Genomic DNA, 18,098 nt, shown 5'->3' on the forward strand with positions numbered 1-18,098 from the left:
ATTTTCTCAGTCTATCGTGTGATTCGGTGTTTGTCGGGTAAACCAGGACGGCTGATGGGTAGGCGTGACTCGTGAGGGTCGTCAAGCACCTAGGTCTTCGAGGTTAAGGTATTTATATATGTCAGCTTCGCACCTCAATTCTAGCCACAGCATCTGTTCTTTGTAACCTAAAAGAATAGATAAATTTTTTTGTGCTCTTCGGTGCGTAAGACATTTGATATAGCAGGACGTCAAAGCCTCTCATATTGACCGGTGGCAATACTAGAAAGGGCGGCCCGCATCGGAATAACCCATCATGATCTAACTAGCGGCGGGATGTCCCTTTCTGTGTCACTGTCGAGGCGGGCCGCCCTTGCACCTGCAACTTTCCTTTCAGTTACCACAGGTCACCACACCGTACAGTCCTCATCGAGTTGACTCGCATGAGCACAGGCGATGGATTGCCCCAGTAAACGTTCGACTATCGCCTGCGACTACTGTCGTTCCAGGTAAGTCTGCTGATAGGCTTGACTTGACATTGTATGATTGTGTTCCACTGACCCACAGCCCTGCCTGCAGAAAGCGTAAATGCGACGGCCAAACCCCATGTAGGGGATGTGCTCGCAGGCGCATGACGTGTTCTTATTCTGCAATCGGACAAATGTTGGTAGCACAGAGATACTAACAATTAGGAAGCCAGGTGACTTTTGAGTGACTACACGAGCCTATTGCTGACATCAGATTCGTAGCTCGCGAGCGAGGTTGGTAACAGTCGGGCAAAGCAAAGCTGCCAATGGGGCCAATCCCACTATTCAAACGCCCTTCCAAAATCCCGCAAAGGACAATCAGGCGGAGGATGCCGCGCGCTCGTCTGGTGCGACGCACGATGGTCTGGATGTCGGGTCGCAGCCAGCCGATTCTCAATTTCCTATGCCCTCGACGTTCCCGTCTTCGACTATTCCGCCGCAAGGAGGCGGAGTTCAAACGAGCGTCGATGATGACAGTGCTCTTCCACCACTAACCATTCCCCTTGGACACCGATGCAGCAATGACAGCCTGTTGATGCTTCCACAGATTCAGGCGTTAATTGGCCAGTACCCTGAAGATTTCTTTTTTCGAGTCGAATCCCGTCGTCGACTTCCTCGCACACAAACATTTAACCCTATAGAGGACAATTTGGAGGTACCTCAAGTGGATGCAGAAACCTCATCGCTGCTAATCAATAGGTTTTTCCAATCAGTTTATCTAGTCAACCCTTTCCTTGATGAGGCCGCCTATGTCCAACGCTACACGTCTAATGTAAATTCTAATGTCGAAACTCTACCCAATGAACGCGCGGTTAAGCTTCTGGTCTTTGCTCTTGGGACAATCGGCGGGAAGTCCATAAAGAGGGACGATGACTCTGAAGAGAATGTACCTGGCATGCAATTCTTTGAACCAGCAGTGCATATTCTTACAATATCATGGACATCATGCTTTTGCGGGGATGTTACATTGGCCCAAGGCTTGGTACTGTGCGCTCTGTACTTGTGCTACATATCACAGCCTCTAAGAGCCTGGAAGATTATACACATGGCATCAACAACCGTGCAGCAGCTATTGATCAGGTACGTTGTATTACGATTCATAACAGGCATCATAACATGGCACTGTCTGATTATTTCTTTTTGGTAAGCTTTCGCAACATCTTGCCTCATCAGCCTGAAGCCGATGAGCTTGCCCGGGCTGCATGGTCCTGTTTTCTGATAGAGAGGTAAGATTTTGATGGACTCATTTCAGGTTGCAACGTGCTAAACTCCCTAAATTGATTTGCTCTCTGAATTCCATCTACCTCGCAGCGGTATCGAGCAGGTGGTCGATAAAATGCCGTTTCCAGGCTTTGGGCGCGCCCCAAATCCAGTGAACCTTGCTTTTATGACCGATATCTCAATGCGCCTGCTACTCAACCGGGTGTATTATTCTATATATTCCTCAAACTTCAGCATTGATGAACTGGACAGCTCTCTCATCACAGTATGCACCGAACTGAATCGACAGCTGCAAATCTGGCATGAGTCAATACCAGCTATCATTAGATCTGGCTTACGATCCAACAATGAGGATGCAAACCCGCAAGCCTATGTTCTCCGACTACGCTATTGGTCGACTAAGGATATCATTTTCCGCCCCTTTGTGGCATATGTGACATCGCTGTCTCCGGATCAGCTTGTGAATGTTTCTCAGACTGTCTTGGATAATTGCCAGTTATGTCTTTCCAGCTGTCGGTCCTTCCTTCTCGCGTCGGGGAAATTGTTGTCAGAATACACACCGTACACGTACAGCGCATTGCATACGTAGGTTGCAAAATATGATTACCCCTGTACCTAGCGACCACTTACTGACCTTGTTGTTGTTCAGTTGCTTTGGGGCAATCTTATTACTTTCCCTCGCAGCAGTGTCCCCCATGCTCCGACACCTTGTTACGGATATTTCAGAGCTACAAGCAATTGCTCTTGAACGATTGAAACCATGGGCAAATCCAGGCACAAGCATTGAATGTGCGCTGGAAATTTTGAATGCTCTCAAAACTAAGCTACGATATATGTGACGGTTGCGCATGCGGCATGCCTCATTGCTCTACTACACGTGACGGTGCCGTCGTGGGCAGTGCGCTGGAAGCCCTAGGACCTAGCAACGGGAATTTATTTAGATCCTTTGCCTTCTATATTAGGCACTGCCATGGGGCTCTATACACGATATAGGGCTGTAGTGACTAGTGAGCAAGCTAGATAGATTTTCTTTTTCGCCTTCCTCTATATACTTAGTTCCTATACTGACAATTGAGACATCAAAGTCAAGAAATAATACAAGAATTTATTACAGTAGGTATTAAATAAATGCAGAACTAGTATGAGATTATTTTAATTTATTTTTTTATAAGATTTACATTCTTAGTAGCTTACGTATATAGCATACACTTATTATAATAGTATTATAACTTTCATAATGCCTGTAAGCTTAGGTAGTAAGCAGATATTAATACTACTATTATGTACTCAATCTTTATTAAATTGAAGGCTGAAAATCGTCCCTACTAACTAAACATAGCTCGTGCCATTCAGCCAGTGTTCATGGATATCAAGGGGAATATGACGTCCCTTAGTTGACCTTGATGGACAACTTTCCAAAATGCTTTTGTGCCCACTAAACGACTTGATTAATATACGACCAGGATGCAAGGGTATCTAGTTCACTTACCATGTACTCATATGCCGCCCGGGCCTGTTCAAGAGCAAAGACTTTCTCATCCACAACCGGGTGGATGTCGTTGGCCTCGATAGCGCGGATCATGTCCCGCATCAGTGCTTTGGAACCTACATAGACACCACGGACGGTACAAATGTTGCTCAATGTTTCTAAAATCGCCGGCTGATCTTGATGCTTCACGCCACCCAGGAAACCGATCACGCTGATGATACCCTCGAACTTGATGCAGTTGAAGCTCTCTCATTGTTCCGGGCCCGCCAACTTCAATAACATGGTCCACACCTGCGCCATCTGGAGTCAGCTTGCGAGCCGTTTCACCCCACTTTGGATCGGTCTTGTAGTTGATAACATGGTCGGCCCCGAGCTTTTTCAGTTTATCGCCCTTCTGGTCGGCGGATGTGGTTGCAATCACAGTAGCACCGGCAGCTTTCGCAAACTATCGCACAAGAAGGCATTAGCGATCAACATGACCATAACTTTTAAAGTATCAAGACGTACCTGCAAGGCGAAGATGCTGACCCCTCCAGTTCCTTGGACCAGAACCGTCTGACCAGGCTTCAATGGCTTTAGACCATAAAGTGCGTTCCAACTCGTCAGAGCTGCACACGATAGGGTGCTATTCTCGATGGGACTGAGGTTCCTAGCAGCCTTTACTAGTCCCTTCTCGTCAAATATACCATATTCACGGAGAACACCATCAATTACGCCACCCAAACCGGTTAGTGTCGCCGGAATATCGATATCGCCATACTGGTGCCCTTGGTTGAAAAGAGTCGCCACCTTATCACCCTTCTTAAATTCAGTCACCTTAGAACCGACCTCAACAACCTCGCCGGCCCCGTCGGAAGCGGGAACAACGGGGAATTTAGTCGGGAACGGGTATTGGCCCTACAACACGATGATTAGATATTGCTGATGGGTGTTTGAAGGGATTTGCGTTTGTCGTAATTGAGCAGATGACATGCCTTAGGAATGATCAAGTCACGATAGTTAAGCGAAGCAGCTTGAATCTTGACCAGAACCTCGCTCTCACCAACTTTCGGCACCGGCGCATCTTGATAGACCAAGCCGTCAAAATCCTTGTCCTTACTTTCCACCACCCATTGTTTCATAGTCGACATTGTAATATTTTGATTTGGGCTATTTTCAACAAATTTTTCCTTAGTCTCAGGAATTATCGCAAGAAAAAGTAGTGATGTGATTTCATATGCTCGTCGGCGTTGATGTAGTAGCAGTTTGCGGACTCCACAGTTCACAACGTCACGATGAATAAAGACATGGAAGTCCCCGTATTGGCCGATTTCTTCCTGGTATGGCTATAAGCATCACTGATTGACTTCTTTATGGCATCTCCTCGTAAACATGACGTAGTCCCTGCTTATGCGGAACACCCCTACCATTAGAAAATTTTGCAATCGACGATCCCCTCTAACAAAACGAATTAATTAAGCTACACTACATACGTCGATTTTGACATGCTGTAAATTGAACCCTAAACCAACCCTAACCCAATATGTTTGTTGGCCATATTTTTTACCACAACGCTCAAGATAAATACAGCGAGTGAATCTATTTGACACAAAATCGGGGTCATTTACAACACTATTTGATGTACAATTTGACGCACCATTTTGCGGCATTTATTGATACAGAGAATGAAAGAATCAAAGTCAGGGGCTTGTATAGCGTTCTTGTATTCTTTTTCTAAGGGACAGGAATCGACCACAGAGATGTTAGATAGATAGACCAAACAAGTAATTTTTATCCTACATTTTCTCTCTGCTTCTTCAGTACTGGTATAAAAATGCTTCAATAATTATAAAATTAGGGTCTCTATGTAATTTCAAAGGCTATAGCTCAAGACATGGTGGCGACGGACATCTCAGAATTGCCTTTATAAAATCCTGCGCGACGAGGCTGCTCGATTGCCTAGATACGCCAACTATGCGGCTTATCAAGGATAGAGTGGTGACTTCCCTGATAAAAAGCAAACTCGTTTCTGAATTATTTGCGACTCAAGTTAGCTGCGAGATTAAGCGACTGAAAGCATTGAAAATCGCTGATATGGGAGGGGTACAACACTACATATGGGACCATCGATACTATAACCGCCTGTTCTTGAAAAAGCAATATTAAATAGATCATCGGGAAATTGCTGAGCGCTTTCCTCTTCACAAGACAATCGAGGGTACGATTGATATTTTCTCTAATTTTTTGGGGCTTATCTTCTTCGAAGTAGGTATCAGCAATCAGAGACCTACCGTGGCATCCGAGCGTACGCATCATCCACGTTTTGGATGATGATGATGATGATGAGGGTGGTGAATTTGTAGGATATCTCTATCTTGACCTCTACGCTTGTGACGGAAAKCATAGCCATCCATGCAACATTAATCTTCAACCAGTAAGTTCTGATAGCTATCAACGAAATTACTTTTGTTCAACTAACCAAAAGACTATTAGGGATTCGAATTTCAAAACGGCGACCAGAGTTATTCATCGACTGTTCCTTTATGTAGCTTTACTACATCCGCTGGAACTAAGCCATATCTTCTTCAACATTCTGACGTGGTGACACTGTTCCATGAGCTGGGCTATGGTATCCATGATCTAGTTAGCAGAACCGGCTACCCCCGCTCACATGGAACAATGACAAGTTTTGATTTCTGCGAAACACCTAGTAAGGTGCTAGAGAACTAGTGCTGGCTTGCTGGCTTGCTGGGCCACTCCAGTCACTCAGCCACCACTATGAAACAGGAAAGTCCATTTCTCCCTCAATGGTGGACAATCCTTTTGAGATTCAAGAGGGTAAATAGTGGGCTCTTCTACCTTCGACAGCTTCATGTCTCTATCTTTGATTAAAATATTCATCGGCCACTGTCGCATACCAGTATTCTCGCTACGAACATTACATGCGTGTACAGTTCTCTCTGGAAGAGTATCACGTAGATGGCAGGACCAGGTTCGAGTAGTGGTACGGGAACAAATATGGCTACGCCACGTCCTTCCACCTACTTAGTGACTAAGGGGCAGGATGCTGCAGCTACAATTTGGCTGAGGTCTATGCATTAGACATTTTCTATTTTACTTTCAAACCAGATCTGCTAAACCCGGAACAAGGCCGACAATACGTTACATAGTCCTGGAGAAAGGAGGCAGCCAACTGGATATGAAAATGTTAGGCGATTTTAGGGGCAGAGAAGCCAGCATTTTACGAAAAGCTCGCAAGAAGTTGAAGGAAGTAGTCTTTGTTGATTTACCAACAACTCCACTCAAATCCTTGCAACATATCGTAGAATGTACCTAGGCACCAATAGCGGCAAACAGTAGGTTGGTGTGAGAGATGGGTGACGAATTCTTACTCGAGCAAGCCCTTTTGATTCGAAAATGGGGGTTGTGATAGCACTCATATATTACGAAAGTGCTAACACGTTATAGCGGTACCCAGAATCAGTTTACAGGTCCTTGAGATTACTGACCGTTAAGGTTGAAGCGAGATTCTCACCGCGCATACAGGTGTATATGAAAGGGGAAGGTCCACGTTTATTCCTGACTAGACCCGAAATGTAAATGCAAATTATTGCGTATTAAAGTTGCATAGAGCTTGAATCTAGTATAGGAGAATGGTGTTATATTAAAGCGGTAGCTAATACCACGTTTAGTCATTATACGCGTATACATGACTATGTACGAAAGATATAAGGTCAGGGCTCAACAGATGCATGATACTAAAGTCGATGGGAGCACATATATACGCCTTGCGGGATAAAGCTGTATACATATGCATATCGCTGATGCTCTATGTACTAGATTAGTAGAATAAGTTTACGAGATGACAGCTTATCATATCGAATTCTGCTAGAATGAAAGCCGGTGAAAGGGGTTGGAGAACTCTAGAAATAGACCTAAGATTAAAGATTGCCTATTTACCAACGTAATTTGCATACGTCTTGCATAACATTCTTAAGAACCTAATTTCAGCACTTCCAGTATTTCAGCCTCGTTTGAAGCTTCTTTCGAATGCTTCAAGAGCGATATTCTGAGTTGCTTCATCCCGTTCTTGTCCTCCATCTTGCGCGGCGTACTCTCGCTGCCGAGCCATGTASGAGCCATAGACTTGCCGTGCGAGCAAGATCTTCCTTTGTGATGGGGACAGTGAGGAAGTGCTGATTGACTTGTACATTCCAAGGAAGGGGTAAGCAAACAAGCCAAACATACCTATAGAAGGGAAGTTAGTCTCAATTTTATCAATCGAGTCTTCCCAATAGCTTGTATTAAGGATTTCTCGTATATGGGACGTATTCCGAGGGCAAGAACAAACCTGCACCCGGTCCTGTGACAAGTCCCATGGCTCCCTTTCCAAGTCCCTTTCCAAAACCTGCCCAGCCGCCCTCTCTTGCTCCTTCATAAGGCTTGGTGACAGTCCCAAGGAGTCCGTCCACGAAGCCGTACCCTAATGTCTAGATTTCAGAAATCATCAGTGCGAGCCTGATTTAGCCGACAAGAAATGTGCTCATAATGTACCTTTCCAGCGACACCACAGCCACTTTTCCAGTCCTTGACTTGACCGTGATTTCGCACTTCATCGCCGTACAGTCGTGGCAAATGATGCAGGCCTTCAGTTATCGCCAAAGGAAAATCAACAAGAGTAGCCTTGGGAAGGACACCTGCCATCTTGCCAAATCCTTTTCCAAAGGTGACTGCTGCTTCTTTCTTCCCTCCCCCTTCATCTTTGCTTTGGAAGACCTTAGCGGGGCCTATAAATACTTGACTGAAGCCGACTGTAAAGTCAAACAAAATTCCTAAAAGAACGGAACTGCCGGCGCTCACAGGGTCCCAGCGTTGGTTCTCTATTATTATGGGTTTGGGTTGATAGCTAATGTTGAACACGTGAGCGGGTCACACTCTGACGGTCAAAGGTGCTTTTTTTAGGACAACCCACAGCTTAAAATGTTGAGCTTCAATCTTGTTCTTCTCGGTCAAGATAAAGGCAGCCTTGTCAGACAGTTTGAGGGGTTCTTTTTTCTTAGTCTTGGTATACAGCCAAACAGCCGGTTCATCTGGGAGTAGATCGCATCGCAAGGCTTCCACAGGTAAATTGCAATGGAATGAACGCGACGCAGCCCGAACTCCATTTTCTGCCTTCATTTTCCGAGAGATTGCTGCAGCTGCATTTTTGGCTTTTGGCGTTAGGCAATACCGAATAGCTTCTGCTAGATTGTTTTCGTTCAAGGATTTATGGTGAATAGGAGATGGACCGGCCTGGTTAGCAGCAATCATCTGGCCCCAGAACGCTTGGCTATGAAATATTGAAAGTTAGCTAGCTCATGGCTCAAGCGAAACTGGTTCTTGATCTTTGGTGATACGCTTCGTAAAAAGGGTGTCTTGTCATTAAAGTAAGAGCTGAGTACTTACTCGCCAAAGAAAGGAACTATAATGGTCGGCCGTCCATTGAGGAGTCCACACGCAGTGGTACCAGCTCCACCGTGATGCACAACACATGATACGTGCTTGAAGAGCCATTCTTAATTTAAATCAGCTCTGGTCCTCTTATAGTTATGAAAGCAGAACTTTATACCATGTGGGCAGTCGCCCAAAAACATCACATTTGGATCTTGCTGGCCGGAACCAAGCTTACTCCACCCACGGGATATTATGGCCCGTACACCACACGCTCTAATTGCGCCTAGCAGTATAGCAGTCATTTCTTCTGCATCATCCATGACAATACTACCGAATCCAATGTATACTGGTGGCGGGCCACTGCTGAGGAAATCACGCAGCTCATCGACAGGCGTATAGGCTGGCTCTTCCCTAAAGAAGAAACCACACACATCTTTTGCAAGTCAGTATGTTGTCCATAATATTTTCCTCAGAGAGGCTAAGGAAGGGGGAAAAAAGAAGTAACAATACAACTCACCAATATAGTTACCCCAATCTTGAGGCTTTGCCACAAAGGCTGGGGACCAACAGTAGGTGAAAGGTATCTGTAAGGCCTCAGCGATCGAGGGCCCCGTCAATGTTGGCACCGGATCTAGGCCTAGCGACTTTCGGCGCCATCCATTAATAACGCTGGAAAGACTGGCGCGTCGTCAGCGAAAATACCGAAAGCCACATCTTAATATGAAAAAGATCTTTACCCTTGCCACGTCAGTAGTTCAACTAAACCATAGGACAAATAGTTCGTTGTCATTAGATCTGCATCTGTCCGCTCAATGTTTGCCAGGGGATGAGGAAATGCTTTTGTAGGGCTCCAAGGCATGGTGAACATGAGGTGAACGGGAATTCCCATGGCTTGTGCGCAATGCACATGGGCAAAACTTGGCGGATTCGCGATAATGGCCTCCGCGACAAATGGGATATTGTTCTCGGGGTCCGGCTCAATACACGACCTCCAGCAGCCCTCTAGCATTCTGTACACCATCCTTCGCTTTTCTGAAATTTCGCCACTCATGATAGTTTGGAATTTTGGAACGATGCCGGGATTCTTGACCATGTACTAACGAAAGCAATTAGTAAATGAAGAATCACAATCAAGGACCATCTACGCACAGCCATAAGGGATGATGGATCTCCACCGATGGGAAAGAACTCAAAGCCGGCTTCGGTAACAAAGTCTCGAAAAACATCGTGGGTAGCGATCCTTACTCGATGTCCTTCAATTTGTAGCTCTCGTCCAAGGGCCAAAAACGGTTGCACATCTCCTTAAAAAGACCCGTGAGCTTTCCAGTACGGATCCAGAAAACATATACGACCTACATACCTCTACTACCGACAATTTGAATCACGATATTCAAACGTGGAGATTTGGAGTTGATAATATTTGGTATCGTGTAAGGCTTCGGTTGAGAGGGCGTCGAAATCGATAATCTTTTTGCACTGAGGAGACTAATCGCGGCTCGTCCATCATCTGGAGGCAGGTTGAAGTTAGTAAAATCAATTTCTTCCTAGATCTGCCTTGACTCGCCTTGAGCAAAAACTGTCGTTGACGCTCTGTTCCCCGATCCGACTAACTCGTAGACGGGTGGCTCGTCCCAGTCAATGTCAGGTGGAGGATCCAAATCATCATCCCAGGCACCCGGTTTAGAAGGATTCCCTTGGAATGGTAGTTCTGCGCTATTTTGATCCTCCTTTTCTTTCCCTCTCACCATGCTGTCTGAGTAGTAGCAATGGATTGTGATAAATCTCCAGCTCAGAAAGGCAGCCTTCTAGGTAGCCGTTGATATTTCAATGATGTTGGACTGAGTCATCTTGGGTCAGGAGTAGCTAAATAATATACTGAACCAGACTGCCTCTTCCCGACGACAAGCATAAACTTTGAATGAGTTGCGTCGTGGAGACTAAAAGTTGACATAGTACAATGCTTTTTTTTGGTTGGACTCCTGATTTGCCGAGGACATAGTGTAGTGGAGCGGAGTGGATAGAAATTGTGGATTCGGTTTCGATCTGTACGAATACGAGGTAACCAAGCTCTGTATTGTAGATACGTAGATCTTCTTGAACATGCATCAACTCGAGCACCGTATAAAATAGTATACGAGTTACTGTAGGTGCTGAATAAATCGTTTCTATAATTAACTTAGGTTAACTGACTAGTTAGTGTTCTCAATAAACTCTTATGTAATCTGGATAACGTGTTTCCCTGCAGTTTCAAATCTCTGTTTTTCCATTAACCCTGCGCTGTTGGGTTAATGCTAATTTATTGCTGAATGACAGTTCACAATGTCGAATTTGAAGCCGATATTACTCCAAATCATAAGTTTATCACTGTCCAGCGCTTGGTGGTATCCTCGGCTCTAAGGTGAAATCTGTGTTGGGATTAGCGCTCCAGCCGTTCAACAGGTCTGTGTCGACTTGGCAGTAGCAACGGCTGTCCATCTGTGCAATAGAGTAGATCCTTAGCGAACAAGCAGTGGCCACGGCCTCGACCATTTCGCAAAAAATGAGCTCGGGGTCATGTTTGCGCTACGTTCTCGTCATTCTAGTATAACCTTCCTCTCGAGTGTCCAAATTGCGATCTATACCCATCCCAGCTTGCCGTGTGGTCCATATCCGTGTCCAAGTCTGGAAAAAAGCTCAAGCCTTGAAAGTTCGCCGCAGAGACTTTAGTTGCGAACGGGACGGGTTGATCGACAAGAATATTTTTACCTTGTACATTGAACGACCCCACATTTCTTGATGCTCTCAGCAACTGATAGACTTATAGACATCCTATTGACCTCATACTGATCAAAACTCGCCTAACTAGTTATACTCCTCGTGCACTGGTCCTTGCGACCCACGTGGTAAATCTGATGCCCCTGAACAAGGTTGTAAAATGTTCCGAAAGTGAATTAGTGAATTGGGTGGTGGTGCGCATCGCAGTAGACGCTCAGCCCGTGATAGGATCCCATCGACCTCCCACAGGCCCACAACCACTTCATCTGTCGGATACACGTCAAAGAACTTCGAAAGGAGAAAGGTGGCAAGAGCGGCTTTGCTGCCGCGGGAAGAGGATTCGTGTGGGAGATGGCTGAGGCAGTTAGTTACATAGTCGTCAGGCCATACCGAGGGATGCAGCAGGATGCAGCCAAGGGTGTGACTAAAGGAATCGTCAAGGGTATGTCGAATTAGGTGTCTAAAGCTGATCGCGCCACATTTGGCGTTTTGAGATACACTGGCGCGGATATTGCGAAGAGGTTGCACGCATCAAATTCATTCGATGACGAGGATGTTAACTGTCAAGGATGGCTGTAGTGAAGGTGTACGGATGTTAGAGAGCAATCAATATACGAACACGTACAGGAACCAAATTGTTACTGGATTTCGAGGACTATCGAAGGGTAAGAGAAGGTTGAATGGTCTACAGCGGAGTCATGATTTTCGGTAACCTTGTACAGTGATCAAGCACAAACAAGCACAATTAATATCAACCTTCTTTTCCACCCGAGCTATCCACTGCTAACCTCCTTTGCTTCCTGCTCTCTTCAACGGAGGTTTATACCTAACGTTATCATTACTAGGTAGGTCTTCGACATCGTTCCGCTACAGTAGTAATGATGACATGAAGACACAGCGAATGGAAGAATTAAACTACATACAGCAATAGCCCAGGATCAGGCGTAACATACGGCAAGTTTAGACGCCATTCTCCCCTTTCTCTGCAAAAGAACTATCGGTCGTTTTCGTCTCGGTTGATCTCGCAAGCCTCCTCGTCTCGCGGAAGACCAGATACCCCGCAATTCCAGCCACAACGCAGGCCAAGGCAACGAATACGCCTGTCGTCCAACTAGGCCGGTTGAATCTATTCATCCCCCACATGCAGCCAGCCAGGCATCCCTGGAATATAGTATTCCACATGTTGCACCAGACCACACAATCCATTTTCCAAGGCGCCGTCGCCGGTGTGAGGGCCTCAGTTATCGAGGGGTCAAGGGCCTTTGTAGCATGTATGTTTCGCTCGCAGCGACAGTCCCCAACACAGTCAACACATGACACAACAATTGATAAGCGATAACACGCTTGGTGAATACTAGCCAAGCGCGCGATGCCCGCGAGGCTCTTCTCTCGGTTTTTCCACGCGAGCCGCCAGCAGCACCACCAGTACAGATCCCGGAAGCGCCACGGCGTGAGTCCGAATCCTGTCAAGCAGAATAGCCCGTTCAGAATTTGGGAGGTGATCTCGATCCAGATCTTACGGGAGGAGTATAGATCGTTGCAGGACGGGTGGCACATAGCTGGGGCGGCATTGCAGATCAGCAGGAATAGCATTCCCCCCCAGGCGACTATGTTCAATCCATAGATGGCGATGAAGAATCCTTTCGGGGTTGTTATCCAACACCATACCTGAGTAAGCCAATCTCTCTGATGGGTTGCTGTTGGGACATGTTCAGGGGAAGCACTGCTTGTACGGAGCTATCCCATCAATGAATGTGAGCTCGCTTCATACGGAATTTCAGTAGATGCAGATATCAAGGATGCTGCTTACCTCGACATGTGATCTGATTATCTTGTTCTCTAGGTCTAGAGATATGTTTTGATTTTCACAGTCAGCTCTGCTAGGCAGGTCGAATTGCGCCATGATCTGCTTGCAAATGTTCGAAGAGGCACGGGAAAGATTGTCGCAAGATAAGAAGTGGGACTTGGATCAAGTGTATAATAATGTCGTCGAAGGGACGCAAGAGTGAATGAAGCTTGACGGGCCATTCTATACCCTGCTGAATGCTGTTTCTGGTTCTAGTGAGAACTCTGCAGAGTCCATCAACGCCACTATTTGATACGAATGCGAAAATCGCCTTATCTGCAGTCCTGAAGAGGCAAGCCCATGCATTGGGGGGAGATGTTCTACCAATCAAAACATAGAGAATGATCATAGCTTTCTGATTCAAATGGTGCGATTTTTTTTAGAAGGTAACGAATGGATACATGATGCTTGGCCAGGTTGTCTTTGCAGATCCGGGCTTTGCTTGCGCTTTTACCTGATCCACATCATGTGGGGCTCCAAAGGCTGTTCAAACTTTCTAAGCTCAGCCCTGCAGGTCTCCACCCTATTTGCAAAATACGAATACGGTGTTACGAAACCAACTTGCATGATACTAGGCAGAATCTAGTACTATTAAGGGAAGGTGTTTGTTATAGCAGCTAACACCATATCTAGTCATTTCTATGACTAGGTACACGGGCGGTTAGCTAAAGATATGAACTTAAAGATGACTAATCAGGAATATATAATATGAAGTATATACTAAGATGTACACAAAAAAACATCAGAAAATATATACAAAGTATACACTTCTAGAGACATGTATACTAAAGTATATACTAAAGAGATCTATATAAATATACTTATTTATTATATATTTAATTATTCTTTATAGCTTTTTAACATAAGTCACTTAAATATAATAATAAGAGTTAGTAAAGCATTTATATTTATATAAGTACTAAGCTATATAAAGGATCTCTTCTATCTTAATTATATTAAGATTTCTACTTTTAATTAACTATTATTATTCTATTCACTTAGCTTATTATATTAATATTTAATCTTAAATCTTTATATAATTTAATAAAGCCTAGTATACTTTAATATAATATTATTTAACTAAGATAGATCTAGATCTATAATAAAAGAGCTATTATCTTAACTCTAAGATATACTAGAAATAAAATACTATTAAATAAAAGAATATTATTATATTAGAAAAATATTACTTAAGGAAGTAAATTATCTAATATAGTAGAAGAAATACTAACTAAAAATATTATAAATAATAAAGCCTTAATAACTTAAAAAATAATAGTAATAAAAACTAGAATTATTAAATTAGAAGCTACTTAAGCTTCAAGACTTTAACTTAAAATTAATAAGCTAATACCATTTAAAGAAGATCATAAGAGTCTATAATCCTTCTTAATACAAATGTAGCTTTACTTTATAGCTAATATTCATCTACTTATAGGAGAAGTAGATAAAGTTCTAGCTATCTCCATCTTCTTAGAAGAGAATGTGATAGATTAGTTTAAACTATATATAAGAGCATAGTTTAATAAAATAGAAGATAAACAAGACAATAAAGTTAATAAAATATTTATTAACTATAGAATATTTATTAGAAAGATCAAATCAATATTTAAAGAAATAGATAAGCAGAACTTAATAGCTTAAAAAATATAATAATTATAATAAGTTATATTAGTATTAGACTATGCCTCACAATTTCACCAGATCAGTTCTCATCTAGGATGGGATAATGAAGCTAAAGCAGATCAATTCTACCAAGGCCTAAAGAATAAAATCAAAGATAAGATCATAAGAATTCTAAAACGACCTAACACACTAATTAATATAATTGACATAGCAGTCAAACTCAATAACCACTTATATAAGAAACGGATAGAAAAGTGACAGAAAAGAGGATGGGGAAATTATAGAGGAAAAACCTACCACTAAGCTAACCAAGATCATAAATAATATAACCTATATAAACCAATATTAATAGAATTAAATATAATGGCTAAGCCTAAAGAATTTAATAAGAAGCCTAGAGATAAAAATAATATAGAGTGTTATAATTACTATAAAAAAGAATATTATATAAAGGAATATAGGAGTCTAAAGAAAGAAAAATAACTTAAAACAACTTAATACAATAAAGAAAACCAAGAAACCTATACTAAATAAAAAAACAACTATAATATTAATAACTATTAAAATAATAAGTATCACAGCTTTAGTAGAACAAAAAACAAAGTAAACTTATATATAAAAACAATACACACATTTAAACTTCATAGTCACAAAGACTAAGGGGTTACCAGTAAACCAAAAACCAAAAAGGAAATTAGCAATGTAATTTACAAAAGACTTAAAAGCCAGTATTACAATGCTTAAGAAAGCCAAATTAAAGAAATCCTTATTAATAACAAATAGAAAGATATTAAATCAATACTAGGATTCAAGTATAGACCAGAATATTAAGAATTACATAATAATCCTGAACATCTAGATCATAGATCCATCATATGGGCTTTCTATACTAAAGACTAGTGTAGTATATATCTAAATATAAAATAAGAAAACGATTACTTCCCAAAAGTTAAGAAAGGAAAGAAGCCAGAAAACTATAAATAGCTAGAAAAAGAACAAAAGAAACTTATTATAGAATTTACTACTATACCCAGAAAAGCAAAGCAGCAGATAGAAACTAGAAGTACACAAAGCACTCAAACAACTAATAGACTAGAATAAAGAACCAAAAATAAGATAACATTCAAGAATAAAAAAAAAACTTTAAAAAAAATAAATCTTAAAGAATTATTAAAAAACCTTATTAGTACATAGCACATACCCAACAAAGACACTATATAGAAAGAAAACATCAGAAAAGTTCTCACAGAAATCAACAAAGCACTAAAACAATAAAACCAAGAACTTAAAACCACCACAGAAGAAAAACACTTCAAAATCCAAGCCAACATACTAGGATCAAAAATACAAGTCATAATAGACTTAGAAACCACTAGAAACTATATAAACCCAAGAATCCAAGAAAAATTAAAGATACTAGGACAAAGAAAATACAAACCAATACCCTTACTAGAGCTCAACAAAGAAAAATTAACAGAAAAAAATATCACAGACAAAACAGAATACTTAACCATAACTATCAACAAACATATTAAAACAATCAACTTCAACATCACAAAATTAGAACAAGACAACATCATACTAAGAAGTCCATAGCTATAAAAACACAACCTAGAGATCCACTAGAAGAAAAAACAGTTATAACTAATAAGATACAACTACAGAAAAACCTAGACTATTAAGACTTCTAAAACAAAAGAAGACCTAAAAGTCACTATTAAGAAAGTAATAAATACTCCCTTATAGAACAGAATCAAGAGCATAACCATCACTAATATCATAGAAGAGGTCACACTATAACAAGATTTCAATATACTAGAAAAGCAACTAGATATCAAGACAGCAAAACACCAACTAAAAAATAATATAAATATAATATTACCTACAGAATATAAAGAATTTAGAGAACTATTCAATAGAACATACAAAACCTTGCTAGAACATAGCAAGTAGAATCATACTATTCCTCTTAAAGAAGACAAAGAACTAGCACCTTAAAAGATTTACCCAATCTCAAAAAACAAGAAAGAATCTCTAAAAAAATATCTTAAAGAAAATTTAAAAAAAGAATATATAAGACTATTAATATCACCAGCAGAATACCTAATACTATTCATTAAGAAAAAAAGAACAACAGAATTAAGACTATATATTAACTTTTAATAACTCAACAATATCACAATAAGGAACAGCTACTCCTTACCCCTAATTATAGAGATACAGGATAAAGTCAGAAATAAGAAATAATTTACCAAACTTAACATCACTAATACATATAATCACCTCAAGATCAAAAAAGATAAAGAATAGAAAACAGCATTCAAAACAAAATATAACCATTTTAAATACTTAGTTATACTATTTAGACTTACCAATGCACCAGCAGCATTTCAATAATACATCAATAATGTGATGTTATCTTACCTACACGATTTTACTATTATATATTTAGATGATATCTTGATATTCTTAGATATGCTAGAAGAACATATATAACATATAAAAAAGATACTAAACAACCTATAAGAAACCAAACTACAAGTCAAATTAAAGAAATATAAATTTTATATATAAGAAATAGATTTCTTAAGACACAGAATTACATAAACAAGAATCAAGACAGAAAAAAAGAAAGTTAAGACAATCTAGGACTAGTCTAAACCAAAAAACCTCAAAAAATTACAATCATTCATTAGACTAATTAATTACTACTAACAATATATCCAGAACTATATAAAAATTATAGAACCTATATTCAGACTATTAAAAAAGGATTAACCATACAAATAAAAAGCAGAATAAGGAAATATATTCAAAGAAACTAAATATAAGATTATAATAGCACCAATATTAACACAACATAATCCAGAAAAGCTAATAATAATAGAAATAGATATATTAGACTTCATAATTAGAGTAGCTATAATATAACCAGATAAAAATAGAAAACCAAAACCAGTTATCTATTACTTAAGAAAACTAATTAACATAAAACTAAACTATAAAATATATAATAAAAAACTATTAGCAATAGTAGCAGTATTAAAATATTAAAAAATATACTTAGAAAGAACAAAGTATCCAATACAAATCATCACAAACCATAAAAACCTTACTTACTTTACAATAACTAAAGTATTAATAAGAAGACAAGCAAAATAGTCAGAACTACTTAAAAACTATTATTTTATAATCAAACACTACAAAGAAATAGAAAACAAAAAAATAAATATTCTTAATAGAA

At 40.7% G+C, this 18,098-nt stretch overlaps 3 protein-coding genes across 3 annotated transcripts; 1 reads left to right on the top strand and 2 right to left on the bottom strand.

Moving 5' to 3' along the window:
• Window positions 1-435: 435 nt before the first annotated feature.
• On the top strand, window positions 436-2,316 carry BHQ10_004093 (uncharacterized protein; the record flags this gene model as incomplete). The annotated part of the gene is made up of 4 exons (XM_040876422.1): window positions 436-488; window positions 729-1,586; window positions 1,655-1,732; window positions 1,818-2,316. 4 exons carry the CDS (start codon window positions 436-438, stop codon window positions 2,314-2,316), a joined length of 1,488 nt encoding a protein of 495 aa, XP_040732597.1.
• Window positions 2,317-3,117: 801 nt separating this feature from the next.
• Window positions 3,118-4,346, bottom strand: BHQ10_004094 (uncharacterized protein; the record flags this gene model as incomplete). The annotated part of the gene is made up of 5 exons (XM_040876423.1): window positions 3,118-3,162; window positions 3,217-3,444; window positions 3,506-3,661; window positions 3,724-4,113; window positions 4,263-4,346. 5 exons carry the CDS (start codon window positions 4,344-4,346, stop codon window positions 3,118-3,120), a joined length of 903 nt encoding a protein of 300 aa, XP_040732598.1.
• Window positions 4,347-7,219: 2,873 nt separating this feature from the next.
• Window positions 7,220-10,376, bottom strand: BHQ10_004095 (uncharacterized protein; the record flags this gene model as incomplete). Its single annotated transcript, XM_040876424.1, has 11 exons — window positions 7,220-7,443; window positions 7,547-7,685; window positions 7,750-8,101; window positions 8,168-8,524; window positions 8,641-8,749; window positions 8,804-9,061; window positions 9,146-9,306; window positions 9,366-9,724; window positions 9,778-9,929; window positions 9,989-10,113; window positions 10,240-10,376. The coding sequence occupies 11 exons, from the start codon at window positions 10,374-10,376 to the stop codon at window positions 7,220-7,222; spliced, it is 2,373 nt and encodes a 790-aa protein (XP_040732599.1).
• Window positions 10,377-18,098: the final 7,722 nt, after the last annotated feature.

This window comes from Talaromyces amestolkiae (assembly GCF_001896365.1).
Source record: "Talaromyces amestolkiae strain CIB chromosome Unknown scaffold7.1, whole genome shotgun sequence".
Taxonomy (NCBI): Eukaryota; Fungi; Ascomycota; class Eurotiomycetes; order Eurotiales; family Trichocomaceae; genus Talaromyces; species Talaromyces amestolkiae.